Source organism: Drosophila kikkawai, chromosome X (assembly GCF_030179895.1).
Source record: "Drosophila kikkawai strain 14028-0561.14 chromosome X, DkikHiC1v2, whole genome shotgun sequence".
NCBI lineage: Eukaryota > Metazoa > Arthropoda > Insecta > Diptera > Drosophilidae > Drosophila > Drosophila kikkawai.
In genome coordinates, this window is record NC_091733.1 from 28,592,107 (window position 1) to 28,610,939 (window position 18,833).

Genomic DNA, 18,833 nt, shown 5'->3' on the forward strand with positions numbered 1-18,833 from the left:
CCTTGAACTTTTTCCTGCCTTGCCATCTCCAGTTTCTACAAACGTTTCGTTTTTTTTTTGTTACTTTCGACGATAAAATCGTGAGTTGTAGCCATTATCTGGTATCTGGCAGAGTTTCACAGTGATCGGATAATTATCATGACTCCCTCCTACTCCCCACTTTATCAGCAAAGATTCCCAGAGCAGGTGGAGCTTGCTGTTCACCCAAATAAACTGGCACATCATTGAATCCATTCAACAATCAACATTTATTTACAGCGAAACACATGTAGAGATCCGGAAAACAGTAGACGAGATATAAACAACTAACTCGGCTGCGGGTGGTGCTGGGATTAGGGGGAATGGGTGTATTAATCTTCGATTTGGACTAGCAATTGCGGCAGTTCCGCCGCTGCGATGCAGAGGGCTCCTGATCCGACCTTTCATGCAGACGCAGCAACTCCGGTGGGCCGTAGGCAATGCTCGGCAGGCAACGCGACTGGGTGAGCAGTAGGGAGAGCTCCCGATTGCAGGCAGCATTCTCGATCCGCTCCATAACACGGCCCACGAGGAGCTCAACGGCCTCCTGGACATTGGCGCCGGTGCAGGCACTGGTCTCGATATAGGGCAGACGGTAGCGATTGGCCAGGGCCGCCACCTGGTCGCGGCTCACCACGCGCAGCTGCAGCAGATCGCACTTGTTGCCGCAGAGCACCACATCCGCGTCCTCGGAGTAGGCGTGCGTCCGTAGCTGTGAGAGCCAGTTGGCCGTCTCCAGGAAGCTCTTCTCGCTGGTCAGATCGAAGATGAGTAGAAATCCCATGGCATCTCGGTAGAAGGCTGTGGTTAGGGAGCGAAAGCGCTCCTGGCCGGCGGTGTCCCAGATCTGTAGATGGATGCGGTGGCGACGTCCGCGGGAGTTGTACACCTGCAAATGGCAGAAGAAAGCTAAGGCTAGGGTTTAAAGGTGTCTAATTATTTATTATTAATAAGTTTTTTTTTTTTTTCGAAAAACTTGGAATGGTCTGAAAGTTCGAATTCAAATCAGGTTTAATCCTGTTTCATCCTGTTTATGGTTCTCAATACTTACCAGCCGCTTCTCGCGGAAATCGATGCCCACAGTGGAGATGAACTGGGAGTGGAAACGGCCATCTGTGTACTGGTAGAGCAGGCAGGTCTTGCCCACGCCTGAATCGCCTAGCACCAGGAACTTGAGCAGATAGTCGTAGTCGATGTTGGCGCCCGTCATCATGCTGCTGCTGCTGCTCGGATCTCCTCCGTTCAAGCTCCTTCAGGGCATCCCGTCCGCCTGGAAGCAGGGAATCAAATGAGCTGCTGCCTCTGACCGAGCTTTTCCAGAGCGATGGCAGGATTCCTGTTTCCGTTCTCTGCCCCGTCCCTCTTTAAGCCCGGGCTTTGGGTGACAAGGAAAAGGAAGCAGGAGGCGGAGGAGGGTATTCAAGTCGAGAGACATCTTCATAAGCATATATCCCCAATCCCCCCATCCACATCCATCCCCAATAATGCGACCCCACTCACACACACAAACACACACACATATATATAGAGCTACCCGCACCGTGGCAAATATTTGAAACTCATTAAATCCCGATTTATTGATTTTCTGTCTCGTTCTTGGCAAAATTTCGGTTTTGTTGAATGGGCTCGATAAGGGGGAGGCCACAAAGTACAGAAGGAGGAGGAGTAAAAGGAAGAGGAGTACCATTTTGATGGTTGCGCCACAACATCAAACATACAAAAAAAAAAAACCTTTGATAAGCACACACACAACCGACCTGGGATCCTCTTCCTCATACGCTTCGCCCCACCGATCGAGAGTTTAAGCATGCCCGCCACAAAATTAGTAGGGGAAATGGAAGCTGTAAACGGTGCGAGCCAAAACAAAAGAGGCAAAGAGAGGACAACGAAAACCACAACAACAAAGGTAAGCTCAAAGAGCAGCCCAGGAATGCAGCCCTCTCTCCCTCCCCCTCTTTCTCTCTAATTAGACAAAACGGCCAATGTTCAAAAGAGTGGTGGTGGTGGGGGGGGGGGGGGGAGGAAACAGCTTCACTTTGTAAGCTGGCCTCCCCCGCGTACTAAGCGGATTACAGACTCCCCCTGTCTGCGGTCGGATGCAAAGTGGGGGGCGTTGGCGGGGTAGTAGTATAGCGCGCCATCAAGTGGTTGCTAGACAACACAATCAATCAGGCAGCCCCCAAACCCCACTGCCTGTCACTCTCCCACTTATGTTGCATTGAATCCTTTGCTGTCGCCGCCGTCGCCGGATGATGTCTTGTAATGTAATTTCCTCTCGCTTCCTCCCGCTGTCACCGACCATCTGTCCCGTTACTTCCGTTCTGTCGCTAAAAGAGCACGCACAAGTTACAGTTATTTGTTGCGAGTACCAAGGGCGAAGGAGAAAGGGAAACGGGAAATCGAATTAGCATGCACGCACAGCAGCTAATATAGGCCATCCCGCTCTGCCAGCTAGCAGGCACTGAGACCGGGGACTCTCACTGACGGTTAATTTTAAACCTTTATTGATTCGCAAGATCTTATTGTCGTGTTTCCGGGCTCAGGTGGTCAGGTGGTCGACGGAAATAGCATCCCAAGGGATGCTGGCAATTAGGAACGCAAACAAATGCCAGCCAGCCCAGGCGGCCCTTCAAGGCCCCCTCCTGTGGCTGCTGCAATTCCTCTGATTCCAACTGTCAACCCCTTAGCCTTCCTCCAATTAAATCTAGAAGTGCCCTGTAATAAGCTGTCCGTGTGTGTGCTGTGGCTTTAATTGCAACTGTGTGCAGGCATAGCTGCGATTTAAAAATAGCCCAAGCTCACCTGTCCACTCACCTCGGTTCACCTCGGGCTCACCCAGATCCGGTTAATTAAAAAGAAGCGCGTCGGCACGCATTTCCGTCCCAACGCCCAAAGCGTTCCCAAATCTTTCTTCGATTTGCCTTTGACTTTGGCGCCCAAGGCGACGACGTGCTTCGATTTGGCGCTTTCAAGGATGCTTAGATGCTGTCTTAGCCACTTCGTCGCGCTTCTTGGTGTTGTTGTTCTTGTTGTTGTCGTGCTCTAGACCCGGAGGATAGCCCGGGAGTTGTCCGTAGCTGGGTTTGTCTATTTGCTGCGATTTCTTTCTGACGCGAAAGTACGCGTTTTCCAAGCTAAAGGACTCGAGTGCAGGTGCTCTGGGCAATGTGTGCAGCAGGACCTGTTGCCATGCGCTGCCCAGCACGGACTACGGACTACAAGCGCAGCTTGGGCATCCTGCTGCTGCGAACACGGACAGCTGGCAGCTTTACGCTTTCAGCCAAAGTCAAAGCCCCAGCGCAGCTTTCAAGGTGCTTTCAAGGCTTTCGGGGGAGGCAGCGACAGGTGCACACGGACAGGTGTTCTGCCGTTGGGGCCTAGGGGAAATGGAGATGATATGCTGTCAAGGCAAAAACTCCATTTAGTCCTTAAACTGGGAACCGGACCACAAGAGGGAATCATAACTAAAGAAATCCTTCATTAAAATAAATGTGTGTTTTTGTATTTTAAAAAACGCGCTCACCTTTCGGCAATCGAAATCGGCTTAATATCGGCTTAGAAAATCAGTGCTGTGAAGCCCCGTTGTGGCGGCAGTGATTGCTGGATTTTAGCTTTACACGGCCTACGGCCACACTAAAACTGATCTCGCGAGTCCCGACTCTAGTTTGAAGTTCGCGTTTGTAACTATTTTTATTGTGATAAGTAGATCTAAAAAATGGACGAACTCAACAAGACGTTCGAGAAGCCGGAGTTTGACTGGAGTGCCATTAGCGTGGGCGACTACAAGCTGGATCACTCCCAGAATTTCTTCGGTGGGTATATGCTTCTCCCTAAACGGTGAACTAATGAAGACGCGCCATTTTCCCGCTCTTTCCCCTTTTCCATTTACCGCAATATTCAGCCAAGAACGAAACCAACAACAACAATTTGAGAAATAAGAACCAGCAGCAGATCATCTTCAACAATTGTGCCACTCCCAAAGTCTCCAAGTTCAAGGAGGAGCCAACAAAAGCAAGTCCCGTTCAGCAGGAGGATATTGAGAACATGCCCGAGGCTGACGCTGCCCCAGTAACCCGCAGTAACCTGCGCATGCAGTGGACCCCAATTAGGCCCAGTTATGAAGGAGGAGCCAGAGCCGAAGACGCCGACGCCGCTGCTGCTGCTGCTCCTGTACCGAGGGCGTACGCCTTCAAGGACCTGTACGAGTGCAATCGACAGCAGGCGCGTCGGCGGCAAGAGGAGGAGGATCGCCAGGCGCGTCAATTCCAGAGCCGACCCATGCCCAATTTCAAGGCCATGCATAAGCGCATGGAAGACAAGGTGGTCGTCCACAGAATCACCGTACCGCGGACGCCCAAAACCGTCAAGTACTGGCAGGCGTGCGTGGAGCGGCGCCGGCAGGCCAAAAGGGACAACCAGGACAAAGAGCAGAGCCAGGAGCCAGTGCATCCGCACACACGCCACAGGACATTTAATTTGCATAGCGATGCCGTCCAGGAGAGGCAGGTTCAAAAGAAGAAGGAGGTAAATAAATGAAGACTAATAACTAACAATTGTTGCCTAGGGGGAATATTTAAGCCAAAAAGTGCAATTTTAGGAACAGTTTTTTGTTTTTGTTTAAAATTAGTCTCGCGCTGTGCACACTGGCAGTTATCGATAACGCTAAGAACAGGTCATATGCAAAAGTGCGATTTCCCGCAGGAGGGCCAAATGGTCACACTCTTTAGCTCCGCCAGAGTGCCTCGGAATAATTGTTTCAATTTTCAATTCGAAAATTCGACTCTCAAACCGTATCAACACCATTCATTCCCCACCACGCGCTTCAAAAACCAAAACATAAATAGCAATAACAACTAAAACTCGGACATCGCAGACTGCAAGGGAAAAAACAACAACAACGACGACGCGAGCGAAGCACGGGACAATGTGAAAGAGAGAGAGGGAGCTAGCGAGCGAGAGAAGCAGAGCAAAAGAGTGAAGAGCGCCGAGCGAGTGTCGCAGTCAAGTTTGTTTTTGTTGTTAGTGGTGTGAGTGAGTCATGACGTTTTTGGACGGCGTAGAAAAAGCCAGTTAATAGTCGTGCATTGCATAAAGCGGGAGCAGCAGCAGGCCACCGGACAAGCAGCGGCCAGTGCACTGGACCAGGACGACCCGCTATCAGCAGCAGTAGCAGCGGAAGCAGGAGCAAGGCGCTGCACAGGATTTGCAACAGCTGCGCCCCATTATATTGCCCTTACAAACACACAAAACACACACACACACACACGTACATTCTATAGCAGCGAGTGTCACACACAGAGACGCCCGCGCTGTCACAGTCACAGCGCACGCACACACACAGACACACACACACGCACACCCATACAAAGCTCTTCCCCCCCTCTGTCGTCACAGTTGGCTAAATTTCGGAATTCGGTTTTCGTATTTCCGACTTTGAAGCCATTTTTTGAGAGCGTCGGAAGGCAAAGCAACAGGGGAGCAGCAGCAGCAGCAGCAGCAACAGTAGAAACTTTCGCCACAACAAGCAAACACACACACCAACCATGGTTGACCGTTTGGTCAATTCCGAGGCCAATACCCGACGCATTGCGTCCGTGGAGAATTGCTTTGGCAGCTCCGGTGTTCCACTGGCCATGCAGGGTCGCGTCCTTGTCGGTGAGGGTGTCCTAACCAAGATGTGCCGCAAGCGTCCCAAATCCCGTCAATTCTTTCTCTTCAACGACATTCTCGTCTACGGCAACATTGTGATTGGCAAAAAGAAATACAACAAGCAGCACATAATGCCACTGGAGGAGGTATCACTGGAGTCGATAGCCGACAATCAGCAGTATCGCAATGGCTGGTATATACGGACTACGACGAAATCGTTTGTGGTCTATGCCGCCACCAGTACCGAAAAGCAAGAATGGATGGCCCATATCAACAAGTGTGTGGAGGATTTATTGCGCAAGTCCGGCAAGAAGCCGGTGGAGAATCATGCCGCTGTCTGGGTGCCAGATACCGATGCCAGCATTTGTATGCACTGCAAGAAGACCCAGTTTACGTTTATTCAACGGCGGCATCATTGTCGCAATTGCGGTGCCGTTGTCTGTGCCGGCTGTTCGGCCAAAAAGTTTTTACTGCCCCAGCAGAGCACCAAGGCGTTGCGGGTCTGTGATGCCTGCTATGAACGCTTGACGCATGTACCGGCTGCTAATGCTGCTGCCGGTGGTGCCTCTACCGGCGCTGGCGCTGGCGACAACAAGCTCAATACAACGACAACCGCTGGGGATAGTTCCAACGATGAGGATTCGGATGAGGAGATTGTTTCGCCCGGAGTTGAGTCGCATGACGAACCGCGCTTCTATGGCGACAACAGTGTGCTTTCCGCGGCCGATGACTCTACAACGCCGCCGATTGCCTCGCCCTACAACACCACCACCACCAGTGCGGCGGCGGCGACTGTTCCCAGTGTCCATGGCTCGCCCGCTGTCGTTGCCACCGCGCCATCAAGTCTTTGCTGAGCTCTTGGTGAATTGAAATGAATGGTAATGATCCTTAATGATATCCTTAAAGCCCCGTGACTCGACCTTGCTTTGTCTGGGTTTCGTTTTCAGTTTCTCGGGTTTTTTTTTTTTTTTTGTTGCCATCTCTTGGCATTTGCGCGATAATCTTATCAGCTGCCCGCCTCAGCTTCTGCTCTATTTTCCGCTGGCAAACAAAAAACCGGGCAGGGTCGTACCAGAAGATATTAAGAGGGGGGGCGGCTTTCTTATCACCCTGAAACTCCCGCTGTGATTCAGCTTGGGCCAGAGATAGGGTTTTAGATGGATGAGTCAGGCCTGCTGCAGTCCAGTCAGACTCGGACTCGGACTCAAATCAACTCTAGACTTATATATTTTTCTTTCTCTCTCTCTCTCTCTTTGTTTTAGCAAGAGGAACAACGTAAACGATGCGAGGAGGAGGAGATCAAGGAGATACGCAAAATGACGGTCTTCAAGGCGCGTCCGAATCCATTCAAGTAGTGCTCGAGAGATCCATACCCGTCAAAACCCAAAATTCTTTATATATATATTATACATACAAATATTATTACTTATTACTTTTGTCCAAAATTAGAATGATGTGGAAAAGCGTTGCATAGTTGTACGTACAATGATTAATTAACAAGAAGCATACTTTATTTTTGTCTCTAACTTTTAACATTACGTGTATTTTTTTTCTTCTTGTTTCCCCCCAAAAAAAACGGAATAACTGAATTTCTAAATATATAGGCAAAATCGCTGGTTTAAAAAGGATTTTAAAGGGGAATACAAAAAGTATAAAAACGTTAAGATAACGCCTGTATATTCAGAAACTCAGTTATTCAGTCCTCTTTTTTTTTGCTGTCGTTTAAAATCTAAACTAAAACCGTAAAAACTGTAATACGGAGAGGAGATATATGTATAAAAGATATAAGCAATTTGCCAATTGCTAAATCATTAAAAAATAAACTGTTTTCTATTTGTACAAAAAAAAAAAAAATAATAAAACAAAAACTGAAACAAAAACAATAAATTAATAATGTAAAATTGAATCCTCTCTCTCTCTCTCTCTTTTGTTCTATATTTGTCCTTGTCTGTGGGGAGTCTGTCTCTTTCTAGTTCGAGTTATTTCTGATTATAAACATGGCTAAGAACTACCTTTTGAGGATTTTTAAATTTTATATATATTTTTTAAAAACTGTAAATTATCGAAAAAAAAAAACTTCACTGTTTATGAACATTTGTATACCTCTTCTACAGGGTATTATAATTTCAATGAAAACCTAATAATTCACTAAAGAAGTAATTTGCGACCTATAAATATATATATTCTTGATCCGCTTCAACAGCATGATCAGATCTAGCCAAGTCTGCTTGAAAAATAAAATTTTTAATATTTAATTTTTAAATTGTTGAAATTGCCCAAAAATTGACCAAAATTGGGGGAACATTTTCATTAAAAAAATAAATTAAAATAAGGAAGCAGATTTGTTTATCTTGAAAAAACTAACATAGGAGAGCTTTCCAATTTAAAATTAATGCATTTTTGGCTTCGTTATTTAATTTTTAAGCTTTAATTTTCCTTAAAAATTATTATTTAAAATTACGGATAAATTTAGTCAGAAGCTAATAACTCAATGAAGAAGTCATTTCCCACCCTATAAATCATATATATTCTTGATCAGCATCAATAGCCGGAGTCGATCTAGCCATGCCCGCTTGAAAAATAAATTTTAAAATTTTTTCAACATTATCTGAGGGGTTAAATTGTTCAAAAAATTGCCCAAAATTGGGGGAAAAAATGCATTTAAAAAATAAATTAAATTTAGTTAGCAGATTTGTTAAACTTGCAAAAACTAACTCAAAGCAGCTTTCCAAAGTAAAATTAATGCATTTTTGGCTTAGTTATTAAATTTGTAAGCTTTAATTTTTCTTAAAAATGATTATTTTAGATTATGGATAATTTTAAGGGTATTTTTTTTTAATTTTCCGAGGGGTTAAATTGGTGAAATGGTCGAAAATGTACCGAAATTGGGGAAAAAATTAATCAAAAATATTTTAATTATTTAATTTAAGCTTTAAAAATTTTATATAAATTTTAATACCCTTTTAAGGGTATTATTTCAGTCAAAATAACCTAATATTAGTTTTCTCAATTAAACTAGTCATTTATCACTTGACTATTGATAGATTTTAGGATATTAACTTTAAAACAATCTTGAATTTAACTAAAAAACTACTCATACTCCAAAAGAAAACCCCCTCAAGTGCATAAACTCAGGCAAAAAGATCCCTTATAGAACTAACATACAATAACAAACTCTTGATTTTTAGATGGAAAACATAAGAAATGTTTATTTATGCCCCGCCAGAGTAGGCGTCGTCGTTGTGTGAACAAGCAGCTGCCTTAGAACTGGCCATCGCTACCCCAGGAGGTCTTGACGGTATCCTCATTCCAGTCCTCGACTCCTCCAACGGTCTCGGCGGCGCCAACCTCATCGGCCCAGTTGGTGGTCTCCTCAACCGGATGATCGACGGCCTCCTCAATCTTGGGTGGCGGCAGCAGCTCCTTGGCGGCGGCCTCCTCCTTCTCAGCCTCCTCGGGATCGCGGTAGAAGAACAGATCAACAACCACGGGCCACTCGACGCTGCGCGAGATGGTGCCGCGCAGGCGGAGAACTTCGCGGGCCAAAAGCCACCACATCAGACCAATGGAATGGGCCGACTTGTTGTTGCACGGAATGGCAATATCGATGTAACGCAGCGGCGAATCGGTATTGGTGAAGGCAATCACCGGGATGTTCACATACGAGGCCTCCATAATGGGCTGATGATCGGTGTTGGGATCGGTCACAACCAGCAGACGTGGCTCACGGAAAGCGGGCTGAATCTGATTGGTGAAGGCACCGGGAGTGAAGCGGCCAGCAATGGGAGTGGTGTCCGTATACTTGGCGAACTTCAGCACGGCGCGCTGGCCAATGGGACGCGACGAGATGACGAAGACCTGCCGCATGGAGAGAAAATAAAAAGAGATATTAGTAAGGCGGCTTCTAAAGGAGACTCTAAAGGGACAGATGCCTTGTGAAGCGTGGCTAGTCAGCGGTTAAGTTGAAATCATTGCATTTCATACCCGAAAGATTAGTAAAAAATTCATCATGTTAAGCCACGCGGACACACAGGTAAATCTTTATATATGTATATATACTCACATCCGAGGCGTTATCAATGGCCACAATGGCGCGGGCGGCCAGCTGCAGCTTCTCCCAGGTCTTGCCCAGGTTGATGATGTTGACACCGTCAGCGCGGCGCTTGTACACATACTGCTCCATCTGGAAGTTGACGTTCTCCGAACCCAAATGGGTGGTGGCCACCAACATCTTGGTGATGTCGTCCTCCTTGAGGGACAGAATATCTAAGCCTCCCGACATGTTAACGTGGAAAGAGTTACGGAACCTGTAGAGGATTACCAAGAACTCGTGTTAGTACGGTTTCGACATAACCCCAAACCACGTGCGCGTCTCCGCCGCCAACACATTTCGCGTCGCGTGGTTTGCACTCTGCAGGTGTTTCTGTGTGGCAGGATCCTTGTGGCCGGGCATCTCCTTAAGTCAAGGAGTATTTTTCCCCAAGTAACCGCAGGGTTTTGGGTTAAATTTGGGTTTCTCGAAGAACTTACGTCTGGATGCCGCTGGGAGTTTTGACAAAATGGACGATTGTAGGGTTGATGATAGTCAAAGTATCAATCTATCGATATTTTAGGGTTGCCAATAATATATCGATGAAAAAAAAGATTAAACGTTCATGTTAAAATGTCGAAATCAATCTTACACGCTTACAGAATAACAGTGTCAAATTTGTATGGGAATGTTAGTTTGGGGTAGAATTCTCGTTTTTGGGGTAGAATTCTCATGTAGAATGTTAAAATGTAGAGAACGATTGTAGGGTTGTATTTCAACGTCCAGTGTTGCCATGAATTTGGCTTTTCTCCTAAAAAATCTCAAAAATGGAATACGGCTAATACAGCAAAGTAACGATGTTGTTATCGATACTAGCAGTGGGCAATATCGATATTTAGAGACAGACAAAATTCGATGCTTGATTTGAATTTGAAAATTTACCGGTAACAAAATGTTGGTTTAGCTTGTTCTTAAAAAAAAAAAGGTTTCAAGTAAAATTCAATTGATAAAAAATATATTTATCAGTTGTAAACATTTAATAAATATTTTTTTTGTTTATTTTATGTTTAAATTAACTTAATTTTCCTCTTTTTTTTTTAAACTTAAATTTCCTTGTAACTTTAAAAAATTTCTTTGCTTTTTTAAGGGTTTAACCCTAAATTCCTTTAACCAAAATTAATTTAAAATCTCAAGAAAACCATTTAAAAATTGTGAATGCAACTTTATTCAAGTATATTCATTTTTTTTCAGTTGTTTGTTGTTGTTTTTTTATTTTTTCGTCTTGTTGGTGTCCGTGTTTTTTTGTTATAATCTTGTTATTGTTAGTGTACATTGAATATTACCATACATAAAAATGTATTTCAATCTTAAGTTTAAGGCAAAAACAATTGATAAACGTATTCTGTGTTGCATTTTGTTTTTTTTTGTTTCGACGGAAGATAAATCAACAAGGAAAAAAAGTTGAAACAATTTTAAATTTCGACTAGAACTTACATGTTTATTAATTAATATTAATTAGAATAATATATTTATCATGTGGGCCCCGAGTGGGCGTGGGCAGGACTAGGGATTGCGTGCTGCGTCATGTGCCTGGCAACGGGGGTCGTCGTATGTGTATGCCTCATGTGTGATTATTGCTGTGTGTGTGTGCCGCCGCCGGGTATGTATGCCTGTCCTTACATGTCCGTTTTGGTTTACATGCACACACATATGGGGGTTGATTCCACTGATTCCTGCATTAGGGTGCCTCGGTAGCTTGAGATTTTTATGGTTTGGGTCACTTGTTGTTCCATCTGGTGTCTCCCCTTTTTTGTCACCCTGTTGTGCAGTGAGGCACCCTGTTGCAAGGCACCTTGTTGAGGCAGAGGCACCCTGTAAGCGCTGCTCCATCTCCTCCTCCTTTTTGGGGGGGGTTCTTGTATGTGTGAGTGTGTGTGTGTGCTATGACTATTCTAGGTGTGTGTGTATACATAACTATATATATATCTATATATATTGTATGTATATATTTATATATATCGTACGAATATAATGCATGCATTATAAAAATACTTTTACTTTACTTTACTTTATGCTTTACGTTACTCTTGCTTCATTTTCATCTTGTTTAAATGTTAACTTATATAAAAAAAAATTGCCCAGGCCCCTAATCCTAGAAAGGCGCCTGCTGCTGCCCCATTGAACCTCTGTCCTGGTTACTGGTACTCCTCCGTCTGCTCCTCCTCCTCCTGTTCCTTCTCCCACTTGGATTGTATACAATATATATTATTTATAGATGTGTGTGTGTGTGTGTGTCTGTGTATGTTCCAAAAGCCAATCCTGGCTCTCTCCTTTCTCTCTGCTGGAGCCAGCTCCACAAATGGCTTTACCTTCTCCTGCTCCTCCTCCTTGATCTTGTTCCTTGCTGCTCTCTCACCAAATTCAATAGCCCTTGAGCCTATCGGCCAGCGGCGGCTTGATTACCTTGGGTGCACTGGCTCGCGCCACCCGCATCCTTTCCGCTGCCTTGGCCAGACGCTTTTTGCGCTCCTCAACCGTTTCAGAGGCGCGGCGCAGCCGCTGCCGTGCGGCATTCTTCATCAGTCTTAGGGTTCTTTGTACTTCCGTTTCGTTCTGCCTGCGCACACGGTTCGCCTCCGCATTCTTGGCCAGACGGATGCGGTATTCCGCCTCCGATTCCTTTGATCGCTTATCCCTCATCCGGGCCGCGTTTCTCTCCAATCGCCTTTCGCGTGCTTCAATCGATTCGTTGCTACGCCGCCGGGCTGCCTTTTGGGCTCGCGACGATTGGCCCAGCGATATTTGCTGACTGAGATGTGGAACGCCAAGGTTGGCAAGGCCGGGAACAACACCAACACCACCGCCGCCGCCGTTGCCAACAACGTCGTTGATGTTGCTGCCAGTGCCGATCACAACAACACCGGTGGATAGATGGTGATGCAGGGGATGTTGCTGCTGCTGCTGGGAGACCTCCTGATGCTGCTGGTGGGGATTCCCTCCCTGGAGCTGCTGCTGCTGCTGGGGGAAGCCGTTCTCCAGGCCCAATGCCGCCGCCGCTGCTGCTCCAGCTCCCGCTGCTGTGCTGGAACTAACTGTGACGCTGCTGCTGCTATTGGCAGCGGATACAGCCGATTCCCCACCAGCAGCACCCGTTACGGTTACCGATGTGGCTGAGACGACGGAGGAGGCGGTGGCAGAGGCTGAGGCAGAGGCAACGGCAGCGGCGGCAGCCGCTGAACTCGTATAATTATTATACTCTATGAGGCCACGATTGCCCGGATAGAGGGCATGATGCATGGGACTCTCATAGCTGAGATATTCCGGTTTGATGAAGAACGGATCGCGGCCCGTTGGCGAGTTGAGGAAGTAGAGGCGACTGTGGTGCTCGGTGGTAATGCTCCCTCCGCCACCCACACCCGCGGACATCGGTGTATATTTTGTGCGCTCGCTCGCTCCCTACGACGACGATGACAACGACGATGATTCCTGCTGCGACCTGGTTTCGTTTCGATAACGTGGGGGCTGTGCCTGGACAGCCTCTTCCTTGGGGGGGAGCAGCTGCAGCTCCTGCTGCGGCTTCTGTTCCTGTGTTTAGGGTTACTCCAATGTCCCGCGCACCGCCTGGGCACAATTAACTGGCAAAAATGTGGCGAGTAAACAACAAAAGCGACATAACTAATCAATATGGAAAAAAGCTCTGGCAGCGAAACAGCAAGCTTTCGCGCGCAAAAGCTTTCGCTAGCCAATCGATAGGATAGCGACTATCGATGTTTTGGCCACGAGTGGATAATCTAAATTCTTTGTTTTTGTTATTAAAGTAATGAAAATAAACAGAATATTTGTAAATTTTTTTTTTATATAGCTTGTAAATTTGCATTATAAAGGCATAAAAACAAATAATATTAGACTTTAATGAAATGTCTATCGATAATTGTTTTGTTTTTTATCGTAACGGTCGACTCGAAGCCGGGCTTTCAAATAAAATAAAAAATAATATAAAAACGGTTTGGATTTTGGTTGAATTTGTAATGCGTGGAACAGCTTGAATTACATTTTCTGTTATAATTTTTGATTTGTTAATATTAATTTGATTACTTAATTTCTTACTTTTAATTTTCTTTTTACTTTACTTTTAATTACTTAACTTTACTTACTTTACTTTTAATTTACTTAAGTTAATTTTTTAATTTATTTTAAATTAAAATTAAAACCATTAAATGCGAAATTCATGCAAGATAGATGGCCACAGGGTCTGGTCTTCTTTTGCCGGCATTTACCTGCCACAAACAGCCTTGAACTTTCACCAAGAGCAGCACCGGCAACCCACGTGTGCCTTCGTCGAAGGTAAACAGCAGAGACACCAACAAAAGTTGATAAAACACACGAAATAAAAACAAATTAAACACCGAAATTGGCAGCCAAGGTGCGTTTGTTTAGCCGCAGACGGCAGTCAAAGCCATAGCCGAAGCCTTCAACTTGAATTAAGCGTTCGTTGGAGGGATCTGCCAGGTGCAATTTCATTTCAAAATGCATATACAAGGGGCTAAAAATTAAGGAAAATAAATAATTCCAATTTAGTAATAATTATAAAATAATTATAGCAAACAAAGCCAGGATATATGCTTCATAAATATATAAAAATCTATTTCAAATATTATAAAAATCTCAAATCCAAATTAAATTTCAATTAAACAATATCTAAAATCTTGCATTTCTCCACAGCACTTTCATTTTCAAAAGAATTGGAATGAAAACTGGTTACCTTTCCCCCATTTTCAACCGGCGAAAGTGCCACCCAACAGATATGACTCACAATGCATTCAGAAAAAAAACAAAAAAAATAAAAATATATGAAAAGAAAATTCCAAATTCCGCGGCGACTGCATTTTTCAAGACCTGATCGGCAGACAGCTGGCGGGGCCCAAAGAGTTACGATATTGGGCGAAAAAACCCCCACCCTCTGGCAGCAGGAAAAACCAGAGCTATGTGACCCAAACATGGGCCGAGTGAAAGAATGCGATAAATAAATAAATAAATTCCACATTCCTATTGCTAAGTCGAATTGTTTGGCATTAAGAAGGCATATTTGTAACTAATAAGCTATTAACTTTAATAACTAAATTTAATTAAATATATATTTCATATATTTATAAAATATTATATAAAATATTGTAAACGTACAACTGAATAAGTGAGTAAGAGATAACATATTCTTTGATTATATTTATTCACTCAGGCATGGCATTGCGGAACCACCGTATGGGTAGTTGTGATTAGATCAATTCCATGCTCGATTGCAATTCGATTAGCGTCGTTATTTATTGCACTTCGGGGGGGTCCTAGGGGGCATGAAATTTTATATAAATAAATAAATTATTTAGTGTTTTTCATTTAGATTAGTGTTCATTTCTCTGTACAAATAATTTCTAGTGTTAGTTTACAGCCACGCAATCAAAACAAACAGCAACTGAAATTTACAATCCACAAATGTGGATCGTATTCCGGGATCTACTCTCCGTGAGAGAGCAGTTTTGTTTCGTTTGTTTTACATTTAAGTTTCAAGGGCAAGGATTAGAAACACAACAACTAACATGAAAAAGAAGAAGAGAGCAGAGCAAATGACGCGCTCTCGCGGTGCATAAGAAAACATGCAAAAAAGAACAAAAACACAAAGACAGAAAAACAAAGTAAAGTAAAGCAAAATGGATTACCTTAAACTCGCCCGTTGTTTGTAGCTTCGTTTTCTTTTTATCTTCTACAAATTTTCACAACAAAAAACAAAACAAAAATCAATTAATAATTAATATAATTCAAATCACTGGCACTTTTTCACCTAAAAAAAAATAATAAAAAAAGACGTAATTTTTTCGCCCGTTTTCCACTATTTTTCTTACACTTTTCTCCGCTTCGCTTTTGACGATCAAAGCAAAGAGAAGAGCTCGAAAGGCAGAAACCAACGGGACTTCACAGGACGGACACTTGGCAGTCGCATTGCCTCCCTCGCACTTACACTTGCACAGTAAAAAAAATCTAAAAAAATAAAAACGCTCTGCTCTACGCTTCCCGAGCGTAGATTTTACCGCCTTTCGTTCGAATTTATGTTTTTCACAACGCGACGATGTTTTTCCGCACTTTTCCAATCGTTTTTTCACGTTCTTAATCCGTTTTCGCAGGAGCGTGCGTTTTCCGACTGTACAATTTGCGTGCGAAAGCGAAAATGAAATAACAAAATGGTGGAATACTGAGGAGTCTCCAGTGGAGACTGCCAAAAAGGTAAGCGGCTAGCGGCGAGAGAGAGACTCTCCAATCCTTCAGCGAAAATGGCAATGCCAACGAGCGAAGGATGAAAGGAACGAAGGAAGCACGATCCGCTTAATTTTTACTTTTAATTGACGCTGTATTATCTGTTCAAGTTGTATACCAGCGCTCCTTTTCCGACTGAATTGCATGGCTAATTGGCATTTACTTGCACAGCAAAAAAAAAACTTAGGAAACGAACGGCTCTACGTTTTCAGAGGATAGTTTTTTTTGCCTCTCTTTCGGATTAATGTTTTTCACAGACCGACGAGTTTTTTCCGCACTTTTCCGATCGTTTTTCAACGTTTTTAACGCGTTTTCGTACGAGCGCGTATTTTCCGACTGTACAACTTGTCAGCAAAAGCGAAAATACAAAAAGAAATGGCGGAATACTGGAGAGTCTCTTGTGGAGACTGCCAAGCGTCTCTCTCTAATCCTTAAGCTGGCAATGGCAACGAACGAAGGATGGAAAAGCACAAAAAAAAATAGAAAAAATAAAACTGAACACATCTACGCTTGCCAAGCATAGATTTTACCGCAATTCGTTTGGATTTATGTTTTTCACAGGGCGACGATGTTTTTCCGCACTTTTCCGATCGTTTTAAACGTTTTTAACCCGTTTTACGCAGGAGCGTGCGTTTTCCGACAGAACAACTTGCAAGCAAAAGCGAAAAAGCAAAAAGAAATGGCGGAATACTGGAGACTGGAGATTGGACACTGCCAAATAAATGGTAAGCTGCAAGTGGCGAGAGAGCGAGTGTCTTTCTCTCTCTCTCTCTCTCTCTCTCTCTCTCTCGCTCTCTCCTTTATATGTATCCTGTTAGTTCTGGATTGGTTTTAAATGATCCAATTGCAAACTGCAAGGTTATACAAACCTCGGAATCAAAAAAAAAAAAATTTCTTTTCCATTTTATTTATTATTTATTTTGTTTTAAATTTCATATCATTCTTTTAAGCACTTATTTAATAGAGATTTCAAATCTTCCTCCGTTTTCTTGCTTCTCCCACATAATTTCCCCAAACAAATGATAATTTTTTTCTGCGTACCGAAACAGGAACCCCTCAACGGGCATATTTTGTATTATTATTATTATTTTTTCTGTTGACTTATGATACCAGCATATGTCCATATGGAGGCGCACATATCATCTCGCAGCAACTCGTATTGCTCCGTTTTGGGTAATTATGTCATGGGGCTCGGGCTTCGCTCAGCGAAATTCCCTCAGTCGATGCCAACTATCACGTCACCACGTTGTTGTCGCTGCTCTATGCTTATTTTTTATACTGTATAAACTTTATAAACTATATAGGCGATATGCCAGGGAATGACGACATTTAGACATTGTTTACATTTCTGAAAGTAAATATTAATGCCTGACAAGAGCTTACTTAATGTTTGAAAAGAATGAATAGTTTACCTGGAAAAAATATAAATAGAATTTAAATAATAAATTTAATATAATTAATACATTTTAGTTTAATTATATTTTTACGAAAAATAATGATTCAGGAGGTAAAGTTTTATAAATTATATTTATTTCAATTGAATATAATTTTTATAAATCTCTTAAAAAATTATATGAAAAAGGTTATTAAATATATATAAAAAAAAAAAAAAAAATTATATTATTATTATTAACTAAAAATATATATTTCTTAAATATTTCATAGCGAGAAAATGCATATAACTCCCTTTGAAACTCCTTGGAGAGTTGCTCTTTTTGGGGTTTAAAGATTGGTGAAATCAGTTAAGGTGATTTTGTAGGCATAAATTAAAGCCTATTTATATCCCAGGCAGCAGGTGGGTGACGCCAAAATTGCAAAATAAATAAATATATCTTAGTGACGCCGACAATGGACGCCGCCGCGACTTCTTTTCAAGAAATGCCAACGATGACGCCTCCTCCTCCACTTTGGATGTGAATCATCTCCATATCGTCGACAGATTGTTCGGTTTTTTGGGGGTTTCGCCTTATTTGGTTAATCTCGATAAATAAATTTATTGCGATTATTACACAAAATTCATGAATCATTTGGCCATATGCTGTCTCAGTTGGAGTCTGGAAAAATCAGTGTGTACGTGGTCAAGATATATATGTAGATACAGTTATTTTTCGACATGACTTCTTCCGACTTTCATTGATTTTTTAAAGATTTTTTAAAAATATTTTAAGGTAGAGCATTGGCATTTATATATTTAATAAAAGAAAAACTTTATTATGGTTCTTTTTTAGACTATTTTTAATCTAATACTTGAATATTACAAATATTTTTTCAATTTTAATTGTATTTTAAATTAAAAACAAAAATTATTAACTGAAGAATTTAATTATATATTTTTCTCTCTTGTTATTTAATCATATGCCAAATATTTCAATGTTGTGAAGGTAAAAGAACTATCTGTATTCTTTAAAAAATAGATTTTTTTGTTTAAAAAAATATCAAAAACTTTGATTATTTTTATAGATTATATATTTATTGATTTAAAATCGATTTATATGCATACAAATATCGTGAAGTTTAATTTTTGGTTTATTTTTTATAGTCTATATAACCATTACATTTAATTTATAATAATGAATATAAATATAATGCATAAAACAGATGTAAAAACCGAGTAATTTATAATACATATATATTTTTTATTATTTATTTTATTATTATTTCTCATATTAAATATACAAAACCAAAAAACCCACTGATCGATTTTAAATCGATTTAATTTCTTTTCTGCTTCGTGACAAAAAAAATACAAAATATATACATATATATATACATATAGAGGGGAATCGGATTTGGATTAGCTTTGCGGTTGATCCGACCAACAACTATTGATGAT

General features: G+C 42.5%; 4 protein-coding genes across 8 annotated transcripts; 1 reads left to right on the plus strand and 3 right to left on the minus strand.

The window, feature by feature from the left end:
- Nucleotides 1-229: 229 nt before the first annotated feature.
- Rab27 (RAS oncogene family member Rab27) lies at nt 230-3,219 on the minus strand. Of its 3 annotated transcripts, none has more exons than XM_017168668.3 (3): nt 2,833-3,219; nt 1,070-1,288; nt 230-907 (listed from the first exon to the last, which is right to left on the minus strand). In XM_017168668.3, the coding sequence occupies exons 2-3, from the start codon at nt 1,229-1,231 to the stop codon at nt 368-370; spliced, it is 702 nt and encodes a 233-aa protein (XP_017024157.1). In that variant the 5' UTR covers nt 1,232-1,288; nt 2,833-3,219; the 3' UTR covers nt 230-367. The 3 variants fall into 3 exon arrangements, with proteins under 3 accessions (XP_017024157.1, XP_017024158.1, XP_017024159.1); XM_017168669.3 differs by having other exon boundaries at nt 2,821-3,219; XM_017168670.3 differs by lacking the exon at nt 2,833-3,219 and adding an exon at nt 1,559-1,577.
- Nucleotides 3,220-3,647: 428 nt separating this feature from the next.
- LOC108076088 (pleckstrin homology domain-containing family F member 1 homolog) lies at nt 3,648-7,573 on the plus strand. Of its 3 annotated transcripts, none has more exons than XM_017168803.3 (3): nt 3,648-3,830; nt 3,920-4,542; nt 6,930-7,573. In XM_017168803.3, exons 1-3 carry the CDS (start codon nt 3,734-3,736, stop codon nt 7,020-7,022), a joined length of 813 nt encoding a protein of 270 aa, XP_017024292.1. In that variant the 5' UTR covers nt 3,648-3,733; the 3' UTR covers nt 7,023-7,573. The 3 variants fall into 3 exon arrangements, with proteins under 3 accessions (XP_017024292.1, XP_070144149.1, XP_041630867.1); XM_070288048.1 differs by lacking the exons at nt 3,648-3,830; nt 3,920-4,542 and adding exons at nt 4,715-5,049; nt 5,113-6,545; XM_041774933.2 differs by lacking the exons at nt 3,648-3,830; nt 3,920-4,542 and adding exons at nt 4,715-5,045; nt 5,113-6,545.
- A 1,275-nt stretch (nt 7,574-8,848) lies between these two features.
- On the minus strand, nt 8,849-10,275 carry sta (stubarista 40S ribosomal protein SA). The gene is made up of 3 exons (XM_017168833.2): nt 10,198-10,275; nt 9,731-9,974; nt 8,849-9,525 (listed from the first exon to the last, which is right to left on the minus strand). The coding sequence occupies exons 2-3, from the start codon at nt 9,947-9,949 to the stop codon at nt 8,929-8,931; spliced, it is 816 nt and encodes a 271-aa protein (XP_017024322.1). The 5' UTR covers nt 9,950-9,974; nt 10,198-10,275; the 3' UTR covers nt 8,849-8,928.
- A 623-nt stretch (nt 10,276-10,898) lies between these two features.
- On the minus strand, nt 10,899-13,371 carry LOC108076107 (activating transcription factor 3). The gene has a single exon (XM_017168832.3). The coding sequence runs from the start codon at nt 13,121-13,123 to the stop codon at nt 12,119-12,121; it is 1,005 nt and encodes a 334-aa protein (XP_017024321.1). The 5' UTR covers nt 13,124-13,371; the 3' UTR covers nt 10,899-12,118.
- Between the last annotated feature and the right edge of the window lie 5,462 nt (nt 13,372-18,833).